Source organism: Neovison vison, chromosome 12 (assembly GCF_020171115.1).
Source record: "Neovison vison isolate M4711 chromosome 12, ASM_NN_V1, whole genome shotgun sequence".
NCBI classification, from domain to species: Eukaryota; Metazoa; Chordata; class Mammalia; order Carnivora; family Mustelidae; genus Neogale; species Neogale vison.
This window is the reverse complement of record NC_058102.1, coordinates 108,717,343-108,742,556: the sequence shown is the minus strand read 5'-3', so window position 1 is coordinate 108,742,556 and position 25,214 is coordinate 108,717,343. Positions and strand designations below refer to the sequence as shown.

Genomic DNA, 25,214 nt, shown 5'->3' with positions numbered 1-25,214 from the left:
GAACTGTGTCCTCCTGCTCTGTGGGAAGTTGGTGAGAAGGCGCCCCTCACTTGGCAGGCAGACACCATTCTGCTAGTGAGTGGCACCAGACTAGTCTTTGACCCCTTAGATGCCCAATTCTGGGAGCATCTCTGCTGTGTGTGTGTATGTGTGTGTGTGTGTACAATGAGATGGTTTGTCCCTTCCCCACCCCACTGCAGGTTCTGTTTTGCAAACAAGAAGCTAGCTAAGGATGGTCCTAGCCAACAGGTCCTGTTGGGGCTGGGAGGGAGTCCACGTGGCAGAGCCCAGCCCACCTATCTTACCCTATCTCATTTAGGGATCCTGCGCCTAACAGCATAACTGGGACCCATCCTGGTGCGCTTCCCTAGGAGATAGCTAATTAACAGATGCTTACGCGGTGATCAGTACTTTTTTGTTGTTGTTAATAATGAACCATTATTCTATTTTTTAAAAAAGATTTTATTTATTTATCTGACAGACAGAGATCATAAGTAGGCAGAGAGGCAGGCAGAGAGAGAGGAGTAAGCAGGCTCTCCACGGAGCAGAGAGCCAGATGTGGGACTCGATCCCAGGACTCTGGGATCATGACCCGAGCTGAAGGCAGAGGCTTTAACCCACTGAGCCACCCAGATGCCTCCATTATTCTATTTCTTAAAGAATTTAAAGCACTAGAAAAGAATTAGAAAATATGGAAAGCACAGAAAACTGTAAGGTAATTCTTCTTTTTTTTTTAAGTAAGCTCTACACCCTGAACTTGAACTCAAGACCCTGAGATCAAGAATTTGCATGCTCTACCGACTGAGCCAGCCAAGCACCCCGAAAGTAATTATTAAATTGTTTCCCAGGATCATGTTTTGAATGAGGCTGTCCAGAGACACAACTATTCAGAGGGATGATTCTAGGTGGTGATCTGCAGGGAACAGAGCAGGCCAGGGTTCTCTGAGCTCCTGATTACACCGCTTTCCATTTTTCCCACGTTAAAACATTCTATTACCTTGACTTCTGTGGACTCCTTGGTTCCCTCCAGTGGCTCCCCAGCCTCCCATGACCAGTGTCCTTCCTCACTGATGCCCAAAGAGTCCTGCCAAGGTTCTCAACTCCTTCCATTCCACACAGCTGTCCTGAAAGTCCATCTCCTCCTAGGCTTCGGTCATTGTCTACTTGCTCAGGACTAATGGACTTGCAGCTCAGTCTCTCTGCCCCTCGCCCCTCGCCATCATCATATTCAGCTCCTGGGCCATCCCCGTCTCATGCAGAATGGTAATACCTCTTTTGACTCATGTCTACCCAGCTAAGTCTGCTGTGCCTCCTCCTGGTTCCCTAGCTCTGAACGCTGCACTGTCAGCCATTCAATTATTCAGGCCAAGAACAAGTGCCATCTTTGATTCATCCCTTCCCTCTTATTCCCCTACCACTAATCAGTCACTGTGTTCTGGCAGTTTTTCCTCCTAAATTCGATGCTACTCAAGGTGTTGATTCAGTGCTGGTCTGAGACAAGTACAGAAATTGAGAGTAAAGGCTTAGAAATTTTTATGGTATCTTAAGGAACTCCATATTTTAGAATTTACTAAGAAATATGTGAGCTTATATTTTATCATTTTTAAAAATTCTATTTTTCTAGCAATTCATTTTTATTGCATTTTACAAAATTATTTGTCCATAATGGATGGGGTAAACAGGCCCTTCATCATGGGTAGAAAAAAACTGTCAGAAGTCTCTTGTGGGTCCACCAGCTACTGCTTGATCACACGGGTGTCACCCACTGCCTGGAGCACCTCTCCATTTTGCCCCTGGCCTTCAGCCTTGCTTCCCTCAAATCCAAGCCAAGTAAGTGATGCCTAGGAGGCTCAGTCCGTTGGGCGTCTGCCTTCAGCTCAGGTCATGGTCCCAAGGTCCTGGGATAGAGCCCCACATGGGGCTCCCTGCTCAGCGGGGAGCCTGCTTCTCCCTCTTCCTCTGCCTGACACTCCCCCTGGTTGTGCTCTCTCTCTTCCTCTGTCAAATAAATAAAGTGTTAAAAACAATGACAACAACAAAACATGGCCAAGTAAGCAAGCAAAAGTTCAAGTCTGGTCCCAATTGCCAGTCTGCCTTTTAAGCACTTCCCCGCCTAAAGGGCACTGCTAACTTCCCACTGCTCTTAGGATAGTTTCCCTACCCCTTTCCTTGACCTGGTCCCTACTTTCATACTTGACTGTGTCTTCCAACCCCCCACCCCAACCCCAATCTACTCTCCCTGCCAGCCATTGGGAACTCTCGCTTCTCAGAACACGTCATGGTCTCTTGCGTCTGAGCTTTGCACATATTGTCCTGGTGACTAGGACACTCTTTCCCCATCTCTACCTGGTGAATTACAAATTGTTTTGGGGCTTCAGCTTCTCGCACAAGCCCCTCTTAAGTCCCTCAAATCTTGATTAGGAGTCCTCTGCTATGATCCCATTTAATACCCAGTTACGGCATGTACTGCACTGCAGTATAGTGGTTTGTCTGCTGAACTCCACCTCTCATCAGAGGAGTAAGTTACTGGGAGACGCAAGGCAGGATTAGGGTTTTTCCTAAGCAGAGGCATTCAACAGAGAGGCTGGAATCAATGAACCATTGACGGGGACTACCGCCTTTAACTGCAGTCCGTCTGCAGAGTCCGTCTGCAGTCCGTCACAAGACAGTCAGTTCTGCTTTTCAGCTGCCCTCATTTCATCACGCTGTGAGGAGACACTCAAGCAAGTGGACCATTCTCTATCTCCTCTCAGCTGAGCCCCTTAAACTAGTGGTGCCAAGGAAATGACTTGCCTCCGAAATTAGATGTTGCCTGGGCTGACCTATTGTCAGAGGGTGGCCACTTCCTTTTGCCCACCTCCTTCCTACTCTGTGCAGCAAATGAAACAAGACCCTTTCTCACTGGCTGCTCTGACCTGTTTCCCAACTATTTGCTTGAAGTGGATCTTTCCCTACCAACTCTAAGCTTGATACAGATAAGACAAACACTTACCTTTCAGTGAGGAAACTTCTCCTTTTTCTGGATGCCAAGAAACAGGCCCGATCACTGGTGAGCTGCATACAATTCTCTTTCGTTAGTGCCTTGCCCTGCTCATGCCCACACAGCCCTTTCACCCGGGCAGGAGGGGAAGGCAGGTGGTCACAAATCCATCCTCCTCTACTCCAGTCCCCAGCCCCCTCCCTCCTCCCACACCTGCAGACTGGGTTTGAATGGAACCCCAAAGAGGCCACTATGCAGCCTAGCCAAGCCCAGTCCTACCTTCCCGGGTGGTGAGCAGGTGGCTGTTTACTTGGTTGTAGAATGACTGGGACAAAACTTCAGGCTGTAAAGGGTGTAGCCAGGCAGTCTGGGAGTGGGGGTGAGGGGACATTCCACCCACTCAGAGACCTGGACGTCCAGGAGGAGCACAAACAATGGAAAATCGATGCAATGCAAACACTTCTGCCAGACTTTTGGGGCCAGAAGCTAACCTCTGCATCTGACTCCCCCACTTTTGCAGTTGCAGGTGATGGCCTGCTCCAGTGCTTCTGTGGTCTACTGGGCGCTCTGCTGGGGGCGCTGCAGTGTGGATGGGGCACACTCCCCGCCCTCACGTCTGTCACAGCTGAGCTGGGAGCTCAGGGCTGCAGCTGAGGAGTGCTTCCAGCTTAGGGAGCTGGAAGGGCTTCCAGAAGTAGGCACTGGTTAAAACTGAAACCCAGCTGCTCTTTAATGGCAAATTGTCTAATCTGGGGCAAGGGAGGATGAGACAGTTGCGGGGAAAATAAAGCTGGTAACATGTTGGGTCCCAAAGGTAGAGGACCTTGTTGTCTGGACAAGGATTTGGGAGAGAGACAGCATGGGACAGACTTTGATGTCACAGACCCAGGTTCAAATTCCAGCTTCCAAGTTAATAACTACCTCACGTTAGGCAAATTATTTAACTTAGTACCTTTCTTCATCAAAGGGGAATTGAGACAGCCACTTCATAGGACTGCTATGAGGCAGTAGAGCATCGTGGTTAAGAACCGGCTTAGGAATTGGGCGCCTGGGTAGCTCAGTGGGTTGAGCTGCTGCCTTCGGCTCAGGTCATGATCCCAGGGTCCTGGGATCGAGTCCTGCATCGGGCTCTCTGCTCGGCAGGGAGCCTGCTTCCCTCTCTCTCTCTCTCTCTCTCTGCCTGCCTCTCTGTCTACTTGTAATCTCTGTCTGTCAAATAAACAAATAAAATCTTAAAAAAAAAAAAAAAAAAGAACCGGCTTTGGACTGGTTTGAATTCCAGTCTACTACTTACTCGCTGCGTGACCTTTAACAAATTACTTCTCTGTGCCTGCATCCTCATCTGTGAAATGAGACTCAGATGTAGAGCAGTTAGTACATTTAGCACTTAACATCTGACACATAAAGGGTGTTCACTAGGGGTGCCTGGGTGGCTCAGTGGGTTAAACCTCTGCCTTTGGCTCAGGTCATGATCCTAGGGTCCTGGGATTGAGCTCTGCATTGGGCTCTCTGCTCGGCAGGGAGCCTGCTTCTCCCTCTCTCTCTGCCTACTTGTGATCTCTGTCAAATAAATACATAAAATCTTAAAAAAAAAAAAAGTGTTCACTAAATGCTAACTTTTTTCCCTCCTTTTTCCTGGTGGACAATGGAAAGCTATCTAGGACGTGGAGGAGGGGCCCACTGGGGACGGTTCAGGCTTATGGCAGCGCCAAGGGTTTGGACAGGCCAGATTACAATAATCCAGGCAAGAAATAAAACGAGAATCTGCCTGCAGGAAGGAAGAGATGTGAGTGATTCTTGTGAAGAATTGAAAGGGTCTGGCAGTGGATTAAACATGCCAGGGACAAATAGTGTTTGAAACATGGATCAGCAGGAAAAGATATATATTGCCCCCACTAGGAACATCTGGAGTGGGTAGGTAAGAAGAGAGTGTAGAAGAAAAGTTTGGCTGGCTGTTGAGTTTAAAGTGGCAGCCACAAAGCAGGGGATGGCAATGTGTACAAAAAAGAGTGCTACCACCTTCACACCTCCTAGGATGGGACTATCCAAAGAGAGAAAACATGGGGGCAAGGATATGGAGAAATTCGAACTCTTGAGTGCTGTTGATGAGAATGTAAAATGGAACAGCAACTGCAGAAATTGCTAAGGCAGTTTCTCAGAGTTAAAAATAGAATTACTGTATGATCCAGCAATTCCATTTCTGGGCACCCACCCAGAATTGAAAGCTGTGTTTCCAATACATATCTGCACACTCATGTCCGTTGCAACATTGTTCGCAATAGCCAAAAGGGAAACAACCCAAATGTCCTCTGATGGATGAATGGATAAACAAAATGTGGTCTATACACACATAATAGAATGCTCTTTAGCCTCAAAAAGGAATAAAATTCTGCTACATGCTACAACATGGATGAACCCTGAAATATGCTAAGTGCAGTCAAATGCTCTGCCACTGAGCTATACCCCCTGAAATATGCTAAGTGAAATAAGCCAGACAAAGGAGGACAAATACCGTGTCTTTCCACTTATCTCAGGTACCTAAAATAGTTAAAATTCCTAGACACAGTAAGAAAAGTGGTTCCTAGGAGTTTGGAGAGAAGGGAGATGGGGAGTTAGTTTAATGGGAAAAAATCTTCACTATGGGATAAAAAAAGTTCTGGAGATGGACAGTCGTAATGGCTGTGTAACGAGTGATGTACTTAATGCAACTGAAGTGTACAGTAAAAAATGGTTAAAATAGTCTATGTGTACTTTGTCACAATTAAAAGAAAAGAGAGAGATGAACCATGAAGCCAGGATATTATACTTATACATAAATGGATGACATAGGAGGGATAGGGAAAAATGTTAGTTTTAATGTTTATTATAATGAAATAGTTAAGAAAGGATGTTAAAAATAAGCAGAGTATAGGAAATGAAACTGCCAGTCATTTGGGTAAAAAAAATTTAGAACAGTGGCAAATAAAAATCCTGGAACAATGGCAGCAGGGACACATGGTGTCCATGTGCAACAGGAACTTGGAAAGGGCAGCCAGAGCATGGCAAAAAATCTGACTCGAAGTTGGAAGTCGACTGCAGAGAGGGACAACTGTAGTTGCAGGTGATGATAGTAATCATCCAGAGGAAGGCGCAGGAAGAGGAGGAGAACGGAGGCAAGTCTTAGGAAGAAGACACCTACACGAAGGGAAAAAAGGGAACTGGGAGGGCAGGCTGTGGAGACATGGGTGAACATGGGTCATGGCACCTGTGAGAACCAATTCCAGAGGGGCTGAAGCCATGCAGAGGATATAAGGGCGGCAAAGGGGATCTGGCGGGGGTTCCATGACTAAGTCAATAGTTCTTGAAAGGTGGGGAGGAAGCTCCATTGCCACAGAGACAAAAATGTCAGGTTCTATTGGTAAAGAGTTTGGATGAAAGTATAGGGCGCCTGGCTGGCTCAGTCAGACCAGCATGCAACTCTTGATCTTGGGGTCCTTAGTTTGAGCCCCACTTTGGGTGTAGAGGTTACTAAAAAAATAAAGAGTAGTCTGGATGAAGGCAAAGAGAAATAAATAGCTGATATTTAAATAGAGGAAACTGGAACATTTATAGGGAGGGAAGAGAGGAGGAGAGACTGATGGCATGTGGATGTAGGCAGGAGAGGTTGGAATGCAAAGCACAAGGGAAAGTCAGCTTTGGTGAGGGGGCATGACTGGCAGCAAAGAAAAAAAGTAAAGATCTGGAAAAGAACAAAGTTAGAGGACCACGTGAGGTGGTCTAAGTAACAAGGTTAGTCAGGAGTGTTGGAAGCCAAGGATGGGTTTGAGGCCTTACTGCTCTCAAACAGCAGTGGGCTTGTTAAACATGGAGAATTGTGGGACCCAGCCCAGGGCCAGTAGCCAGAATCTGATCTTAATAAGATTCTCCATGTGTTAAAGTCTGCAAGCCACTGCTTTTGTAGAGTGCTTTGCAATGGTGGATTTAAAATATGTTTTTTTTTTTTTTAAAGATTTTATGTATTTATTTGAGGTAGAGAAAGAGTGAGCGAGCAAGCACGTGCAGAGGTAGGAGCTGGACAGAGGAAGAAGCAGGTTCCCCAGTGAGCAGGAAGCCCAATGTGGGACTTGATCATAGCACCCTGGGATCAAGACCTGAGCGGAAGGTAGATGCTTAACAGACTGAGCCACCCAGGAGCGCTGAGAATGACTTACAATGTTGACTATACCATAGAATTACCAGGAAAGCTTTGAAAAATTCTGATCCCCAGACCAATGAAAAACTCTGAGGTTGTGTTCAAGCATCTGGTTTTTTTTTTTTTTTTTACACCCAGGTGTTTTATTTTGTCTCGTTTTTTGAAAGATTTTAAGTAATCTCTATACCGAACATAGGACTTGAACTCACAACTTGGAGATCAAGAGTTGCATGCTCCACCGACTGAGCCAGCAGGGACCCGAAGGGCCCAGGATTTTAAATCCCTAAATGGGCAGCCTATATTGGCGACCACTGGTTAAGAGCATTGCAAAGCCAAACATAAACTCACTAAAATTTGTTAAGTAAGTCAAAACAGCAGCTGTGGGAGAGGTCGCAGGGAGTACACAGGAGACTGTTTAACAGCAGGGAGGGTCTTGACATGAGTGCAGTGGTTGGATAGGTTTGAAGCCCCCCCAACCACCCAATGCTGCAAATGAGCCAGAGGATGCAGACTGGGGGTGAGGTCTGATGGGGAACAGAAGCCAGGGGTCATAGAGGGCAGGGGGAACCATGAGGGAATTTCTCCAGTTTGCAGCCATTCTTGTTTTGCAGTCCTTCCCCAGGGTCGGATTGGAGGAAGATCCATAACCTTTATCCCACTTCACCAGCAGGGCGTGGGATGAATGCGACAGCCTGCTGGGATGAGGTGTGGCTAAGGATGGAAGTGTAAACCCCAGGGCAGTTCCCATAGGTCAGTGTTATTAAACTTCAGTTTGCATCACACCCTCCAGAGGGCTGATTACAACAGACAGCCCAGACGCACCCTCAGTCAGCATAAGCCAGAACTTGCATTTCTAACAAATTCCCAGGTGAGGCTGGCAGTCCAGAATCTAGCCTCAGAACCAGCACAATAGATTACATGCCCACAGGAAGATAGCGAAGACTCACTAAGGAAGGCTGAGGTAGTGGGGCCAGCCCCAAGCTCGCTCATTTCCCCAGACCTATGTGGTCTGTAGGGAACGTTCTCTTAGAACTACACCAGAGAGCAGGACTGGGGGTAGTCTGCCCTGTCTTCATCAGTGCAGCGTAGCCTAGTGGGAGCAGAACCAAGGTGAGAGGAAAGAGAGGAATTCAAGCTGCAGCAAAGTTTCAGAGAAGACCATGGAGAGAGACCACTGAATGGAAGGCCCCTGGCCTGTGCCGCTAGGCCAGCCAAAATTATGGCTGACAGCACCCAGCCCTCCTGCAGGGACTACCTTGCAAAAAGGGAAGAAAAATATCTTTCTACTACTTTAAGCAGTATGTTCTTTTTAACCCTCTACTGTAGTCCAATTCTTCTGAATGGCTTTTCTCCTTTTACTATGAACTCAGCAGCAGCAGCTATTTTTTCCTCTTTTCCACTATTAGTAATTAGGCAAGGTAACTAGGCACACAGCTGGTATTTAATACTTACTGAGAACTTGCGAACGAGTCAGTCAATCTTCATCTTAGTTCCTGGGGCACACACAGACCAGGCTTCACTTGAAAGTCTCTGCCTTCCTACTGCAGCAGACTCAATTCCTCCCCAAAGCGAAAACCTTGAATCCAATCCAAGGAACTGACTCCACTGCTATAAAAAATTCTATCTAGTGTTTAACTGGGTAGAATAGAGCTACTCCTTCCTTGTCATTCGCTGTCCAGAATGAGGTTCAAATCCAAGATTCTAGGAGCAGGTAGTGCTTTTCCAAACCTGCAGACTTCTCAAAGGGATCTGAATTTATATGCAGGTCATGGAAGCAGAAGGGGGTTGGGATTTCGGTGCACAACTGCCAAATCTGGGGATTTTCCAACTGCCTTGTTGGTGGGTAGTTCACACTCAAGGTTTTTGCTATAACTGCCCAAGGAATTAGAGGAGTGAGCATTGGTAGCAGAAAGGGAACTAAAACAGACGTGCAGACGTTCTCCTTTAAAAAACCCAAGGGAAAACCATGAAGCCAGGGAAACAGATCTGCAGGGCCCATCTACAGAGAACCCAAACCTCATTCCCAGTGGGCCTAGAATCCAGACCCCCAGGAGAAAAGGTCCAATAGCATTTCTTCCAAAGGCAAGCCTTGCATAACATTTAATGACACAGGCCATTCACCTCAACAGGAAGATTACAGGGTGAAGGTCGACCTCCAGGAGTCCAACCCTGGGTTATTCTCTCAGTTCTTTTAATACCACTCTCACAGGATGTAGATAATGGTAAAACTGAACCCCCGGAGGGGCTACTTGTTTATAAAATCAAGATCCCTTTCCTTCCTCAATGACAGGAATTGGTTTAGACAGAAGACATTAACGTTTAAGAAGAGAAGCGCTATGGATGTTTCCAAATGTCAAAAAGGAAAGTTCCACAGTTTTGAGATTAATCCTCGTTGACAATCTGTGACTTCCTTCCTTTTCCCTAAATCTTGCCCTGCCAGCTTTCTTTTCATGTAGCAATTTGAAGCAAGTGGCTCACTGAGTAGGGGGGATTGTTGTGTGAGCTGTTACCTGTGAGGTCTAACAAATGTTCACGTCAAATGGTTCCAAAAAAAGAGCTAGGTTAACAGCGCCCACCGTACCAAGTTTTGGAACAGAATTGATCTATGAAAGATACTTTGTTTTAGTCCCAAGGAGATAAGTCTGGGAATACCCTAAAGGGCGCTCAGCTAAGACCGAAGTTCCTACTACAAAATAAATCAAATCTTATCATTAGCTGAAACAGTCCCCAAATGCCAGCCTTTGTTTAGTGCGGAATTCATGTCACAGCAGGAGTGGTTGCAGCTGGGAATCCAGAAGTCAGGAATCAATCTCTTCATGCATTTTAAGGATGTGATACTAATACGCACAGTGGGCAGAGCTTATGCTGAACAGGCTGATGTCACAACTGGCCCTGCAGCCCAGGGCCTAAGAGTGCAGAAGGAGGCACTGAAACACCATTTCACCAGCAGCCAATCAAATCTGGGGTTTACTAATGATTTTCACTTAGAGTTGATTATTTAATAAATATACTAGTCAATAATAATATATCAACAGGGACACTTCAGGGGCAACTGGGTGGCTCAGTCACTGAAGCATCTGACTCTGACTTCGGCTCAGGTCATGATCTCATAGTTGTGGGAGTGAGCTTTGTGCTCAGTGGGGAGTCTGCTTGAGATTCTTTCTCTCCCTTTCCCTCTGCCCTGTTCTACCTCTAATACCACACAACTGGAGGCCAAGAGGGATCTGTCACATTCCCAGAAAATGATAAACCTGCGTGAACAGAGATTTGGAAATTGGTACTATTTGTGGTAGAATTTTTACAGAAGGGGATTATTTTCATAAGGCCAATTAAGCATAAAAAGGCCAGAAATTTTGGTGTCGTAGAACTAAAACCAACTGATAGTAAGATAGCTACTTTCTTCTTTTTTTCAAGTAAGCCCTACCACCTGAAGTGGGGCTCAAACCCACCACCCCAAGATCAAGAGAGTCACATGTTCCATGACTGAGCCAGTCAGGTGCCCCAAGATGGCCACTTTATCCATTCTCTTTCTCCCCTGTAACAAAAACCTTCCAAGGGAAAGGAAATAAAAACTAAATAAATGGGGCAGGTATAAAGCAGCTGCTTACGTAGCCTTGTAGCTCCCACTTCTGGCCACGTGTAATTCACACAGGGCCCCAGGCTCCAGCTGCCTGGTGTCCCCTTATGATAAGCTGAATTTTTTACCTCCTGGACCCTAGTCCATCTGAGATTTTGGAAGGAGAGCAAAAGTAGTGTACGCAGTGTGTAAAGGTGTGTAACCAAGCGCTAGGGATGTGTGGGTGGTACTGGGACGGGGCCAGCTGGGGAGTACTTCATCCTAGACATTTGTGGAACTGCCAGCCGGTTTTAGTACTGCTCTGAGGTTCCCTGCAGAGCACAGCCCAGCCTCACCTGCACAGGGCCCACCCCCACTGCCTGCCCCTACACGGCCCACCTGCCCTGAGGGGAAACGGGCTGGCCATGTTTTAGGTGGTGGTGCTGGGGTCTGGTTCAAACCTTTGTCCCAAAGAGAAAAGTGACACACGGACACACACAACTCACACATATCAGAGCCTTGCTATTTTAAGAATGTACTTTATACAAAATAACCAGTTCATATGGAAATAAATCTACAGACCTCTGAGGATCAAAAAGCTTTTTAAAAAGTTCTTTTAAAAAATTATCCAAACACACAATATTGAACTAACTATTGAGGTAAGTGTCGCTCTCAGTGAAACAGGGAATCAGCAGACCACGACAAAATATACACAATATAAAAATAAATAGCATTCCCCTTTCCAGTACTGGCCAGGAAAGTTCACACGGCTTTTGCAGCAGGAGCAAAGAATCCCTGACACTGTGTGCCGCAGGCTGGTGGAGACTGGCCTGGGCTCCCAGGAGCTGTGTGCAAGGCAGGAGAGTGAGGTACCTGAGTCCCAGCTAGGGAAAAAGGGTCACACGAAGGATACCGAACGGGGTTCAGCATTTCAATAACTTACTCAACATCCACACCCCCTGTTCCCAACCCCATCCCACCCTTTCCAAAAATAAACGCAGGACAATTAGTTGGTTATCAGGCGTTTCTACTTAAAAGTTCAGTCAGTCCCCTGGTACGCAGTGAGAGATAAAGACGAGCTGAGGAGACAGCCCCTCTAAATTTCTGGTTAGCAAAGACCTACAAAGCAGAGACAGGTAAACACCCAACCTGGAGACAAAGCTTGTGTCACAGCTTCATATAAGAGATGGCATGCAGAAATGTTCACTCAAGTTCTGTTTTCCCAAATGAAAAGCAGGGCAAGGCTTGGTGTCCCAAGGCTCCATATTACAGAGTCCAACCCACTAAAAAAGGAAAAAGGATTTCTTATCATGCAGCAAATCTCAATCACATTCTTAGTTCCTAGACAGTTATGTGAGCCCAGGAATAAAAGCCTCTACCTGCTCAACCCAAATTCCCAGTATTCTCACTAGAGTGTTGAACAGAAAGCTATTAGCTGGGACTGCATTCCAGAAACCTCCGAGGTGGAACAATCATTAAACTCACACACACACATGGAGCTGACTTCCTCACTGGAGGTCCATGCAGAAGCTGGCAGGGGTGAGTGGACTGACAGACAGTCACAAGGTGGGGGCGGGAGCAATAATGCTCGAAAACTCTAAGCCTTCATTTCTTTGAAAGCATGTCAGCATTCTGACACTATGTAACTGTCCTTGTCTTGGGACTGCTCAGGTAAGACTTGCTGTGAAATTTCAGATAAGGTAGGTCTTAAGAGCAGTATATTATTTATAGATTTGAATTTTCATTAAAGGAAAAAAGGGGAAGGAAAATCCAACCAAGTGGTATGGAACGAGAGCTTGTTTCTGACATCGGTGATGACCGCAACACTGGGATTTCGCATGTTTTGGACAGCACTTTGCATCCTCTTTGACTCCAGGAGTTGCCATAAATGATAATACAGCAGACACATGCCATGGGGTAATGACACCTATTAGTAATGAGAAGCATTTCCAAGGTCTGAGCGCTAGGCCCCGGTGAATCGACACTGAAAGCTGCGGTCTAAGTGAATGAAGGTGCACACACCCCCTACAGATCTTCAGGTTTTCAATAAACATAAACATGAAGAGGAGCATAACAGAGTTTTGTCTTCTGAGAGCTTGGGCTCAGCAGGAATAAAAGAATTGTGACTAAGAAGCTCATGTGCACTGACTGAACCAAACCAGTGTGATTAAGGAGAGGAAGAGAGGCTTTAATTTTATTTTTAGAAGGTGGGACGGAAGAAGTTATATGAACAAGAATCTTCACATTTTGCCCTTACTCTTCACATGCATCTACCATAATAAATTTCAGCCAACAACTATTTTTTAAAAGAACAGACTCTGAGGGAAAAACAAACAACAAACCCAAACCAGAAACCTTTCAAAAAGCTTTACTTTTCTTTCTGGGGTGTTTATTCCTCCTGGGTCTTAGGGGAAAAGATCCTAACTTATTAACAATGCTAATAAAGGCTAGCCAGGACTGTTCAATCAGACAGGTGTGTGAGTTTCCTCATTTCCAGTGGAGCCCAGCTCCCTGCTCCTGGGGACTCTTGAGAGCTGACCTGAGGACACCATGTGAGAGTCCTCCTAGCCCGACAGCGGACCATTTTTAGGACCTCCTCACACACTACTTTCCAGTTATAACGTATCACACACCACTCCCCCCTCATGGAGAAGAGGGCAAATGGATCTGCATCTGTTTAAGACACCTGGGAAGAGAAGTGCCAGAGGAGAAAGATAGGAGAGAAGAATAGGTCCTGCTTGGGGGGAGGAGTGCTCAGCAGTCTTGCAGCTCCTGACTGCTGGTACCTGTAATGCAGGACCCAGCTCCCACATGGGGCACAACCAGGTTGGCAAGTCTGCTGTTGCCCTTGCTCCCAGTGTTATGATACAGTAGTTCAGTTCTTGATATTGTTCTTCCTTAACATTTTCTCACCTCTCTATATACGAAAGAAGGCAGGCTCAGGATAAAAGAATTGACTGATTTCTTCCTATATTGTTCACAGCTTTTCTCTAGCAACAGGTAACGAGGTAAGGGGCTGGGAGAGGAGAAAAGGTTACCTCGAACGGGGGCTGGGAGGGGGAGGAAAATGGGCACAGATCAGCCCAACTATTGCTTATGGTCCACTCCTCCCCACACCCCCGGGTCCTTTAGCACAAAGCAATGCCTCCAACCTCAGCACCAGGGGAACAGGTCTTGTGGCTACTTATGTCAGGCAGCAGCCAAAGGCCTCTCTCTCTCACACCAATGTTCATGTGAGAAGATGAAGGCTGTCGGCGGCAGAAAGCTCCGGGTCTAGACCGACTCTAACTAGACCTGAGCCAGCTATCAAGACCAGTTGGTCTTTCTCTCCTCCCTGCTTCTACACAGACACAAAAACAGGAGGAGTAATGCATCGGCCATGTGAACTTATCCTAGGCTCAAGAGCTGAACCATGTTCTTCCTACAGGGACAGCACTGACCTCTTCATGCTTTCGAACCAGATCATGCCAGTGACAGCTTTCTAACCAGAATTAGGACCAAATGAGAACACAGCCTCAAAACTCATTCCACTTAAACGCACATCAAATTTAAAACTGGAGTCTATTACAGACAAAAATCTGTATTTTTGCACATCACACCTTAAAGGCTCCTGTGTTCCCTACGCAACTCTCAATCCTGCCTGAGCCATATGCCACAGTGCCAGCTCAATAATCTTTCCCTTATTTGTATGAGTTTCCTTTACACCAGAGCTGGTGTTTTGGGTTCCATCTCTATAACATAGATGTTTACAATTTGTTTCTTTTCCTAAATAGCATAGCATAGCAAACTTTAAACATGATAGTTCCATGTTTCATCAAGGATGCTGGAATTGGAGGGAAAGATTCTAATGGCCCCTCACAAGGCTGAATTTGTAAGAAACTAGGGCAGATTAATATTATATGGAAGCTTTTCTACTATCCCAAAGGCATGCTTAAAAATATGCTATTCTTTACAAAAACCTGTTAATTTCAGGGCATTTTTCCTTAGTTTCCCCCCCACCTTTGTGGTATATTCGAAGTTTAAAACATAGGAGTCCTAACTTTGGTGGCATCTCAGCTAAAATCAAATACAGAATGCTAAACAAGAACAATCCAGTGTAATTCACTTCTAAAACCACAACAAAGTAATTTAATACTGTAGAATTGTTTCCTATCACAGATATGACGAATGATTTCCAAGAACTTGTTCCTGAAAGCTATTTTAAATCACCATGACTTATTTTACTATGATTCACTTAACATGAATTAAAACTATATATACTGAGATATTCCTAAATTCAAACTGTAAATCTATAGAATACATTTTTCCTATTCAAAACTGTGCAATTTCTTTATTGATACTAACATATACAAACCTGAGTAGTCACTTCCACAAAATGTGATTCGTGCCAGAAAGCTTTGTGTGATGTCTACCAGATCACAGGCCCAGCAGGTCTGTGAAGAGGATGATTCATTTTATATTCTAATAAGCAAAACACTCTAGTGATCCCAATTCCTGATACTGGTTTACAGCTATCCGGTAGGGCTGGTGGCAAATCAGGAAGGGCACTGCTCTCTGAAATCCAGGCTCCGGGCCACTGGATGAGAGGCAGACTGTCTTCTAGGCTGACGTTTCTGGGAGGCCGTGCATGAGCACTCCATCTCCAAACTGAGACACTCAATAGTCAGGGGGCAGTGCAACGGTACCCTCGGGCTGATTGGAAAGAAGGCCTTAACGAACAAAGGACGGCTAGTCACTGAAAAAACAGTGACAATTTACAAGAGTAAACTTTTCCTACCCTCATCTCCAGCTCCCAAGAAGTATTCAGTATGACATGATTGTAAACAGATAAGGATCACTCTAGTGCTGCGTGCCCACCACAGTTAGGACTTCCATTTCTTCCACATCCCCACCCACCCTTCCCACTTATGTACAATACATTCACCACCAACAACAAAAATTATTTTTAAAAGGCAACATGAAAATTCTGTAAACTGGACCCAGCTCCAAACACATTAATACTACGAGTAGTCCCTTCCCCAAATATATACCTGAGTTTAGCTGCTCATGAAAGTTCAGAAGCACCACTCCATTCTTAAGTGTGACTCCCTCCCCCAAGTTTAAGATGATTTTCCCTGAACGAGAGTCTCAGGACTTAGAACAGCCATCACTAATTTCAGTTCATTTGTTCTTGACCATCAGCCAAACGAGAGATCCCCAACCAAGGACCTTTACAAGCTGGTGTTAGTCTAAGGAGTATGCTTCTAAGGCTCCAGGAAAGGCTCCAGCTCTTGGACGGCGAGATGGGATGCCCTGTGAAGGGGTGTGGCAGGGTAACAGGAATAGAGATGGGCAGGGATCATTTCCCTAAATTCTCCATGTTCCAGTCTTCATGTGCAGCTTTCTGTTTCCTTGGGGTTTATTTCCTCCTTGGACTAGCTCTGAGAGACAATTAAAGACAATTAAGCAAAATTAACAATTGTGTTGTTTAAAGTAATTCAATAAGCCAAAGAGCTGTACATGTTCCTCTCCATCAGGGAAAGTGGCTTGGTCTTGTTTTAGCCATCACAGTTTACTTCCAGAGGGTGGGCTATCAGGCTCCAGACCTCTGCACACAGACCCCCAACCTCAGCTCTCAGGAGCAGTAGGCCTCCCCGCACACTAGGGGATGAAATTGATGTTGCTGATGACAATTACTTCACAGTGGTCAAGGAAGAGAGGGAAGTGAGAGAGCGAGTGGAGAGAGCTGGAATGCAGTGTTTGGCACACAAGAAGCACCTGAAGGGAGCTACTTTTAAAAACCTAAGTGCATCGTCTCTCTCAGATGAAATAGGTGGAAAGAGATAAAAAACACGAAGCTATCATATCAAAATAAATGCTAGTGGCCTATTTGGAAAAATGAAGCTTGAACAATCCCCAAACAGCTGGTTACCACAAGAAAAGAAACACATGGAAAACAAAACAGAAGCTACTTCCGAGGTCATCTTCTCATTTTTTCCCCACTGTGGAATCCATTGGGAGTACCGGGCCCAAGTGGCCCTTTCTCCTTGGCTGGTAGTAGGACACGACGCACTTTCCAGTTCAAGGTCCTCTATTAACAGGACACCTTAAAAGATTTTCTGAGAGTCACGATAAACTCACAATGAACATTTCTTGCTCCCTGGAATCACAACAGAAGTTCTAAGTTTTGATCATTTTTACCTGATCGAGAGGAAGTGTGGGGGGCTTATGTGGTGGAAGCTCTTCCTGGGACGCTGCTGGTGCTGGGGTCTTTGGGAACGAGGACTGTGACTGGCCTGGATGCATTTGCATTCTATAGCCACAAGAAAAGAGCAGTTAAGAATGAATGAAGACATACTAATTAGAAAGGAAAGAGATACTTCAGTTAAGAAAATCTCAGGCAGATACTGCCATAATTATCTAGGAATCAATCATGGAATCGATATGAGAAGAAAGCAACATTTTGTGCCTCCAGGTGTGATGCAGTCAGTACATGATACCACCTAGGAGGGCTCTTGACATGGGTTTAACTGGACTCCAAACAGGAGAGAACAATGAGAAGAATCCAAAATCTGGGACATCACACGTAAGAACTTGCCTCAAATCTTTGAAAAACAAAATGGAACTAAACAAAGATATAATCCACGTTGTAAATTAAGAGACTAAACAGAGCAACCAAATGTAAATACGTTAACCTTACATGGATCTTGGCTGGCGGAGGGGAGATAAAACAAACACAGCTGTAAAAGACATTTTGGGGACAACTGGAGAAATTAAATAAGGACTCTACATTAAACCATTATCACTGCTATTTTCTGTGGGTGGAGTAACAGTTTGATATTGTGCTCCAGGAGAATGTCATTATCCCTAGCAGATGCATGCAGTCATGAAGTCTGCAACTTCCTTCCCAATGGTTTAAAATAAAATAAAATAAAACAAAACAAACATATTTAGTGAGGTATAAAATTAATATGGCAAAATGTTAAATGTGGAAGAGGTCTTGGAGGTAAGCTTAGGCTGGCACTAAAAGGGGCACATTAGTGTTTAAGTTGGATGGTACTGGTTTTGAGATTAGGCTTCATAACCTTAATGTAAACAACTTCATTTAAACATCTTTTATATATTACAAGTTTGAAAATCTCCTGGTTCACAGATCACCTCACTGAGTCTTAAAAACATCATTATTTGGAAAATTCTCAACGAGACTGTATTTGACTTGTTTTAATCCTGGATAAACCCGTTTCTTTATTCAGTGTTAGGGGGAGAAGTGAGAGGTAAGGGATAAAACCTGAACATTACAGATGACCTCCCTCAACCTCAAGGTTTGAGAGAGACCTATTTTACCTTGACCAGAGTATCTGAACTTAGCAGCAATGCGGACACCTCTGCTTATGGCTCTCCAACTGTGGTTCTGACGTTTCCTGTCTCAAAACTAACTGAACAGTCATTTACATGCCAGTTCACTTTCATGAGGGAAAAAAATGCCAAAGATAAAATTGGACTCTAAGGCAGCAACATTTCTATTAATCAAGGATTCCCATGCTTTCCTTAGACCCAGACCATTAAAGGTTATCACCTTCAGTTCTAAGGCCATTTTTCTTTCTAAAACTAACATCTATTCTTTTCTCAGGAAAAAACCAAACCAAAACAACCCAACAAAAAACAAAAACCAAAAAAAACCATTTAATGTAATCTTACCCTGATGGTCTATACATTTCCTGGAAAGGTCCCCTTATTCCACTTCCAGTGCCAATTTGTTCCATCATTACAGCTTGAAAGTGACCCAGGCCCTCTTCTTGGCAGCGATAGATGGGGCCTTCCTGAGAGAGGCCGTTGGGCTGGGCAGCCACTGGATGGTGAGGCGGGTGAGCAGTCACAGGGGAAGAGTAAGCCCTGGGCTGGAAATGACTGGCGGGCCTCTGAGGTGTGTAAGGAGGCCCCGTCTGTAGCATCACGCCATGAGGCTGGAAAGTTGATGAACCAAATCCCATCCCTGAACTCAGAGGTGGAGGAGGAGTTCCATAAAGATACTCGCTTGCTGACAATGAGCTCTGCCGCTTGGTAGCTGCGTTATGGTTGTCCAGGTCTAAAAACTCTTTGGGACTCTCTGGCCTCTCCACAGATTCATCTAGCTTGTCTTCCTCTGGACCAGGATTCTGCCCATCAGTTGAGACTACTTTAGCAGCCACCACATCCATTTGGGTTGGGGAAGTTAAGGCAGCATTCAGTGTCTCACAGCCTTGCAGATTAGCCAAGGTGCTCTTATCTGAGAAGAGGGGCCTTGGTGGGGGGACTGGATTAGGTGGGAGCCCACTTGGACTTCCTGGGGGATGAAGATGTCTCTGCCAGTCAGAAAAGCCCTGTGGACACGGATAATAAGGAGTTCGCTGATAGTGATGGTAGGAAGGCTGAGGTGGTGACTGATAGGAATACCTCATTCCTTGGTGGGGGCGATACCGGGGAAAGACTCCAGAATGAGGGTTGTTAGACTGAAAGCCCCTAGGGGGGAAATGCTGAGGATGGGACACTGAGGGTTTACTTCCCATCACAGGGCCCAAACCTTGCAGGCCTGGACTGATGTGGTAATGTGTAGCTGAATTTGGGTATTCTAGGCCAGGCATGTACAAGGGGGAAAACTGGCTTACAGAGCCTCCCATCAGATTGGGGTCTGTGTTGGGAGGTGTGGCTGGGTTCTGCCTTGTACATGGGATGGTTTCTGGTAGCGTTTTGCCTCTGGGGCAGAGTGGCTTTTCTGAACCACTACCACCAAGGCCTTTCCCTTCTGAGCCACAAGGGGATGCTTCAACAATCAGTCCGTTTTCGGGGAGAGCCACTCTCTCTGCCAGAGTGGAGAGGTCTCGCATACAACCCTGAGAAGCTGGACTGGTAGAGCCACTCTCTGTGGGCCATGTGTTCTTGCTCTTTGTTGCCTTCCAGTTGTCGCCAGATTCTGAGGAGTCGCTTTTGAGCTCTGGGCCCTCTGTTTCCCTTTCTTGTGGTGAGCTCTGCCTGGTACAGTCAGTCTGCAAGGGAGGTGTAGGGTGAGGTAGCTGTTTGAGGTACACCCCCTCTGAAGCACCCATGTTTGGTGGTTTCTCCTCAAGCCCAGGCAAGGGATCTGCTGTAAGAAAAATGTAGAACAAAATAGTAATTCAGTAGCTGAAATGACAATACTGATGGGGATGGTAGTGAAAAGAACATGAAGGCAGTCAGGGACAGGTGGGCTGAGGCGGATAGATGGCAATTCAAGCATCAGCTAAAACTTTTGAGTCCCTGAAAGGATTCATGATGTTGAGGCCTTTGTAAACTCCTCCTTATAGACCAAGAAGTAAGACCTAGCACCTCTATAGCTACTCATAAAGTCTGGCAAAGAATGGAGATGTCCCTGCCTCTCTCTTGGTGTGCTGTGTGAGCGTGAGGTAATTCAGGTATACGCATGTCCTTTATGGAGATACAGTAAGAACCAGATCTATATCAAGAGGGCTGCATCCTGACGTCTGCCCCATCAGAACGTATGTTCCACAGCAGCACGGACTTTGTTTCCTTCCCCACCACTCTTAGTACTTGTACACAACAGAAATTTACTACACACAAATAAATTAATTTACTAGACTCAAATGCTTAATTACAAACTCAGGATTCTTTACATTGCTATTGTGTCAGACCAGAAATATGGTCTTTTTTTTTTTATAATTTTTTCAAGTAGAACAGAGTTGTTGCTCAGGTGTGCTCTAAATACAATTCTAAAAACGGATGTAAAAACAGATCATAAAGACAAGATTAAAGACTCATACATTACAACTTTTAAAGACCCACTAAAATCTCAGTCAACTAATGAACTAGTGCTGGTTGAAAAATCAAAGGTAAAAGTTATAAAACAAAATTTAAATCTACACTTCTCATTATTTTATCAACATAAAACATGGAAACTAACAGACTTATTCACAGTTTCATCAGAGGGTGAATTCCAGACCCCATTTGAAATCAGTATTAGACTGATTACCTAGACCTGGTGGTCACAAATGAACTCTTTCAAAATGAACACTTTCAAAAAGTAAGTCTGAGGGGCGCTGGGTGGCTCAGCTGGTGAAGCATCTGCCCTTGGCTCAGGTCCTGATCCCAGGGTCCTGGGATTGAGTCCCAAATCGGGTTCCCTGCTGTGGGGAGCCTGCTTCTCATTCTCTCTCTCAAATGAATAAATTTAAAAAAAAAAAAAGAAAAAAGAAAAAAAAAAGGAAGACTAGGTTGGGGAAGATGGCAGGGTAGAAGGATCCTAAGCTCATCTCCTCTCATAGATATAATCAGATAACTAGGTAACACCCATTTCAGTATAAATAACCAAGGAAAAGACTTGAAGACTGTCGAAACAGACTCTCCTAAATGTAGAGCAGAGGCCACATCACAGAGGGTGTGAAGGACAGAGATGTTGTCCGGAGCCAAGTGGATCCTTGGGATTGTCCTCTGTGCACCAGCACAGAGAAGAGGGCAGAGGAGATCACAAGACAGGAACCCCAGGCATGGGGGACCTGAATGGGTAAAATCAATCCCTGTAACATTTGGCTTTGAAAACCAGAGGGGCCCAAGAATCTGGGGGCTTATTAACACCTTATTAAAACTCCGTGGGGGGGCCGCCTATGTGGTTCAGTGGGATAAAGCCTCTGCTTTCAGCTCAGGTCATGATCTCAGGGTCCTGGGATCAAACCACACATCAGGCTCTCTGCCTGGCAGGGAGCCTGTTTCCTCCTCTCTCTCTGCCTGCCTCGCTGCCTACTTGTGATCTCTGTCTGTCAAATAAATAAATAAAATCTTTAAAAAAAACACACCAAAAAACCCAAAAAACTCAGGGGGCTCAGCTCTGTGACAGCCAGGATGGTAGAGTCCCTGCCCTCAAAGAGACAGTACAACAGTGCCACGGAGATTGAGCATAGAAGCAGCAGTGTGAAAAATACCTGACATATGTGGAAAGGAGATTTATTTACTAATGAGTGTATATTGGAGGGGCAGGGATCTTTGGGAGACCTCTCTAAGAACAAAAGGGCTGGCCAACACCATTTTCCTCCTCTGCTCCCAGCCTAGATAGAGGGACAACTGCAGGAACCAGTGTAGGGCCAACACTGGTTACATAGCAGAACAGTTTGCCCCTCCCCAACATTCGCCTACAGAAATATCCCCTTCATCCCAGCCTGGGCAACTGCAGTGCTCTTCTGCAGTGGACTGATGCAGAGCTTCCTGGCACTCCATGGGCCTGTTCCCGCATTTTCCTATTGACCTGGCACCTCCAATATGCCCTTGGCTGGAGCCCACCCAAAGCGGTGCCGCAAGCCTAGAGAGGTGCAAGCAGCCAGGAAACAGACCAGCACCCCACTCCTCCAGAGAGACTCCTTCCCTGGAGAAAAGGGAAGATAACCACACGTAATAGTGCCACTGGGGCCCCCCGCACTGGGCAGGGGGCAGACAGCTATTTTGACTGAAAGCCATTCCCACCAATGGAAGCTTCTCGGAGGACAACACAGGGAAAGCACCCAGCAGTCTGGTGCTACTTCACACCTCTGGTAAATGCCTGGTCTGACTCAACTCAAGCCCAGGGTGGCGCCAGATTGGCCCACTAACAACACAGGGATCAAACCCTGCCCACAAAAGGCAGAGCCACTGTACATGACTGGACTGAAGGCAAATGTGGCTCAGTCACAACAGCAGGATGCACACATTACACACAGGAGAAACCCCTGAAGCGCCAGGTTCTCAACAGGGGACTGCACTACAGGGCACTATAGGACCTCTTCTTCACAAGGCCATTACTTTCTTTCTTTCTTTTTTTTTTAAAGATTTTATTTATTTATTTGACAGAGAGAGAGAGATCACAAGCAGGCGGAGAGTCAGGCAGAGAGAGAGAGAGAGAGAGAGAGAGAGAAGCAGGCTCCCGCCAAGCAAAGAGCCCGATGCGGGTCTCAATCCCAGGACACTGAGATCATGACCTGAGCCGAAGGCAGCGAAGGACATTACTTTCAAGAGCAGAGGACACAGCTGATTTTCCTAACACACAGAAACAGACACAGAGAGTCAGATAAAATGAAGAGATGAGGAGTAGGTCCCAAAGGAAAGACCAGGACAAAAATCACAGAAAAGAACAAAATGAAATGGAAGTAAGTAATATGCCTGATAAGAGAATATAAAGTAATGGTCACAGAGATCTTCACTGGACCTGAGAAAGGAGTGGAGGACCTCAAAGAGACCCTCAAGAAAGATAGAAAACAAAAAAGAACAAATCAGAGATAAAGAACACAATAACTGAAATTAAAAATACACTACAGTGGATTAATAGTACACTAGAGGAAGAAGAAAGAATCAAAAACTTGCAAGACAGAATGCGATTAAACTGAATAGGTGGAAAAAAAAAGAAAACAGACTTAGAGAACTCAGTAACAACCGTCACATGTAATAATAATGACATTATATGGATCCCAGGAGAGAAGGGGGGAATAAAATCATTCTGAAGAAATAATAGCTGAAAACTTCCCGAATCTGGGAAGGAAACAGAAATCCAGATCCAGGAGGCACAGAGATGCCCCAACAAAATCAACTCAAGGAGGTCAACATGAAAACACATAGGAATTAAAAAAGACAAAAATGTAGTGAGAAGAATTTTTAAAGTAAGAAAGACAAAAAGAAAATAGTTATATAAAAGAGAAACTCTGTAAGACCATAAGCTCATTTTTTCCGCAGAAACTTTACAGGCTAGAAGGGAATGTGAGGATAGTGCTGAAAGTGCTGAAAGAAAAAAAACACCAGTAGCAAAGAATTCTTTATCCAGCAAGGGTACCATCCAGACTAGGAGAGTTTCCCCGACAAACAAAAGTTTGTCACCACTACACCACTACACCACACCTATCAGAAATGTTAAAGGGAATTCTGAGTGGGAAGGAAAGACCATAAGCAGGAATAAGAAAAGTAGGAAGCACAAAAGCAGTAAAATGATCTACAAAAATCAGTCAAGTGATTCATAAAATAAAAGGATATGAAGTATGACTCCAGATGCCTAAAACCTGGGGGAGTTGTGGAGGCATGGTGGCAATAAAGAACAGGTTGAAACTTAAGTGACCATCAGCTTAATACAGACTGCTATATGCAGAAGATGGTATATATATATCTAATAGTAACCACAGATCAAAAACCAGTAACTGATATGCAAAAAATACAGAGAAAGGAATCCAAGTATACTTGGATTCACTATAAAACACCAGCAAACCATGACAGAAGATAGCAAGAGAAGAAAGGAACAGAGAACTACAAATATATCCATGAAACAAGTAATAATATTAGTATGTACATACCTATCAATAACTACTCTGAATGTAAATGGACTAAATGTTACAATCAAAAGATATAGGGTAATGGAATGGATTAAAAAAAAGAACCTTCTATATGGTGCCTATCAGAGACTCATTTCAGAGTGAAAAACATAAGCAGACTGAAAGAAAAGGGATGGAGAATTTATCATGCAAATGGATGTCAAAAGAAAACTGAGATAGCAATATTTATAGATTTGATTTTATATTTTATATTTTTTTATATTTAGATAGATTTTATATATTTTTAAGATTTTTATTTATTTATTTGACAGAGAGACAGCAAGAGAGGGAATACAAGCAGGGGGAGAGGGAGAGGGAGAAGCAGGCTTCCCGCTGAGCAGGGAGTCTGATGTGGGGCTTCATCCCAGGACCCTGGGATCATGACCTGAACCTAAGGCAGCTGCTTAATGACTGAGCCACCCAGGTACAAAAAAAACTTTACACAAAGACTGTAAAAAGAAAAAAAGAAGGACACAACAAAATCATAAAGGGAAGATTCAATAAGAAGATGTAGCAATAGTAAATACTTATGTACCAAACATGGGAGCATCCAAATACATAAAGTAGCTAATAGCAAACATATAGGAAGTAATTGATAGGAATATAGTAATAGCAGGGGAATTTCACACCTCAAGTATATCAATGGACAGATCATCCAAACAGAAAATCAACAAGGAAGGAATAGCTTTTATTTTGTTTTTTAGAGTTGGGGAGAGGCAGAGGGACAAAGAATCTTGGGTGAGGGTTTTTTTTTTTAAGATTGGATTTATTTGAGAGAGAGAAAACAGAAACGAGTGGGAACAGAGGCTGAAGGACAGGGAGAAGCAGACTCCTTGATGAGCACAGAGCCTGATGCTGGGCTTGATCACAGGAACCTTGCAATCATGACATGAGTCACAGGCTTAACTGACTGACCTACCAGGTGCTCCTTGACAGAGAGAATCTTAAGAAGGCTCCATATCCAGCAGTGAGCCTGACACCAGGCTCAATCTCATTACCTGAGCTGAAATCAAGAGTCAGATGCTTAACTGACTTAGTCACCCATGTGTCCGGCCAGCGGCTTTTTGAATGACATACCATCTGGATCTAACAAAAACATTCTAAACATTCCATCCTAAAACATCAAAATACATACTCCTTTCAAGTGCATATGGAACATTCTCCAGAAGAGATCAAATG

At 44.9% G+C, this 25,214-nt stretch overlaps 2 protein-coding genes across 10 annotated transcripts in view; both read right to left on the bottom strand.

Annotated features, from left to right (window-relative positions):
- The window catches only part of SLC25A18 (solute carrier family 25 member 18), a 29,248-nt gene extending 20,349 nt beyond the window's left edge, over positions 1–8,899 (bottom strand). For 4 of the 6 annotated variants that reach the window (XM_044228739.1, XM_044228743.1, XM_044228742.1 and 1 more), the window contains exon 1: positions 8,604–8,899. The gene's annotated coding sequence lies outside the window, so the exon portion shown is untranslated. Of the gene's footprint in view, positions 1–2,992; positions 3,055–3,259; positions 3,389–8,603 lie in introns of all 6 variants that reach the window. The other 2 variants (XM_044228740.1, XM_044228741.1) reach the window with 2 other exon arrangements.
- Positions 8,900–15,613: 6,714 nt separating this feature from the next.
- The window catches only part of LOC122892341 (cat eye syndrome critical region protein 2), a 64,756-nt gene continuing 55,155 nt past the window's right edge, over positions 15,614–25,214 (bottom strand). For 3 of the 4 annotated variants that reach the window (XM_044228668.1, XM_044228669.1, XM_044228667.1), the window contains 3 exons: positions 18,385–19,807; positions 16,888–16,999; positions 15,614–16,127 (listed from right to left, as the gene is read on the bottom strand). In XM_044228668.1, coding sequence (XP_044084603.1) covers positions 16,122–16,127; positions 16,888–16,999; positions 18,385–19,807 — 1,541 coding nt within the window. In that variant the 3' untranslated portion in view covers positions 15,614–16,121. The remainder of the gene's footprint in view (positions 16,128–16,887; positions 17,000–18,384; positions 19,808–25,214) is intronic. The other variant, XM_044228666.1, reaches the window with a different exon arrangement.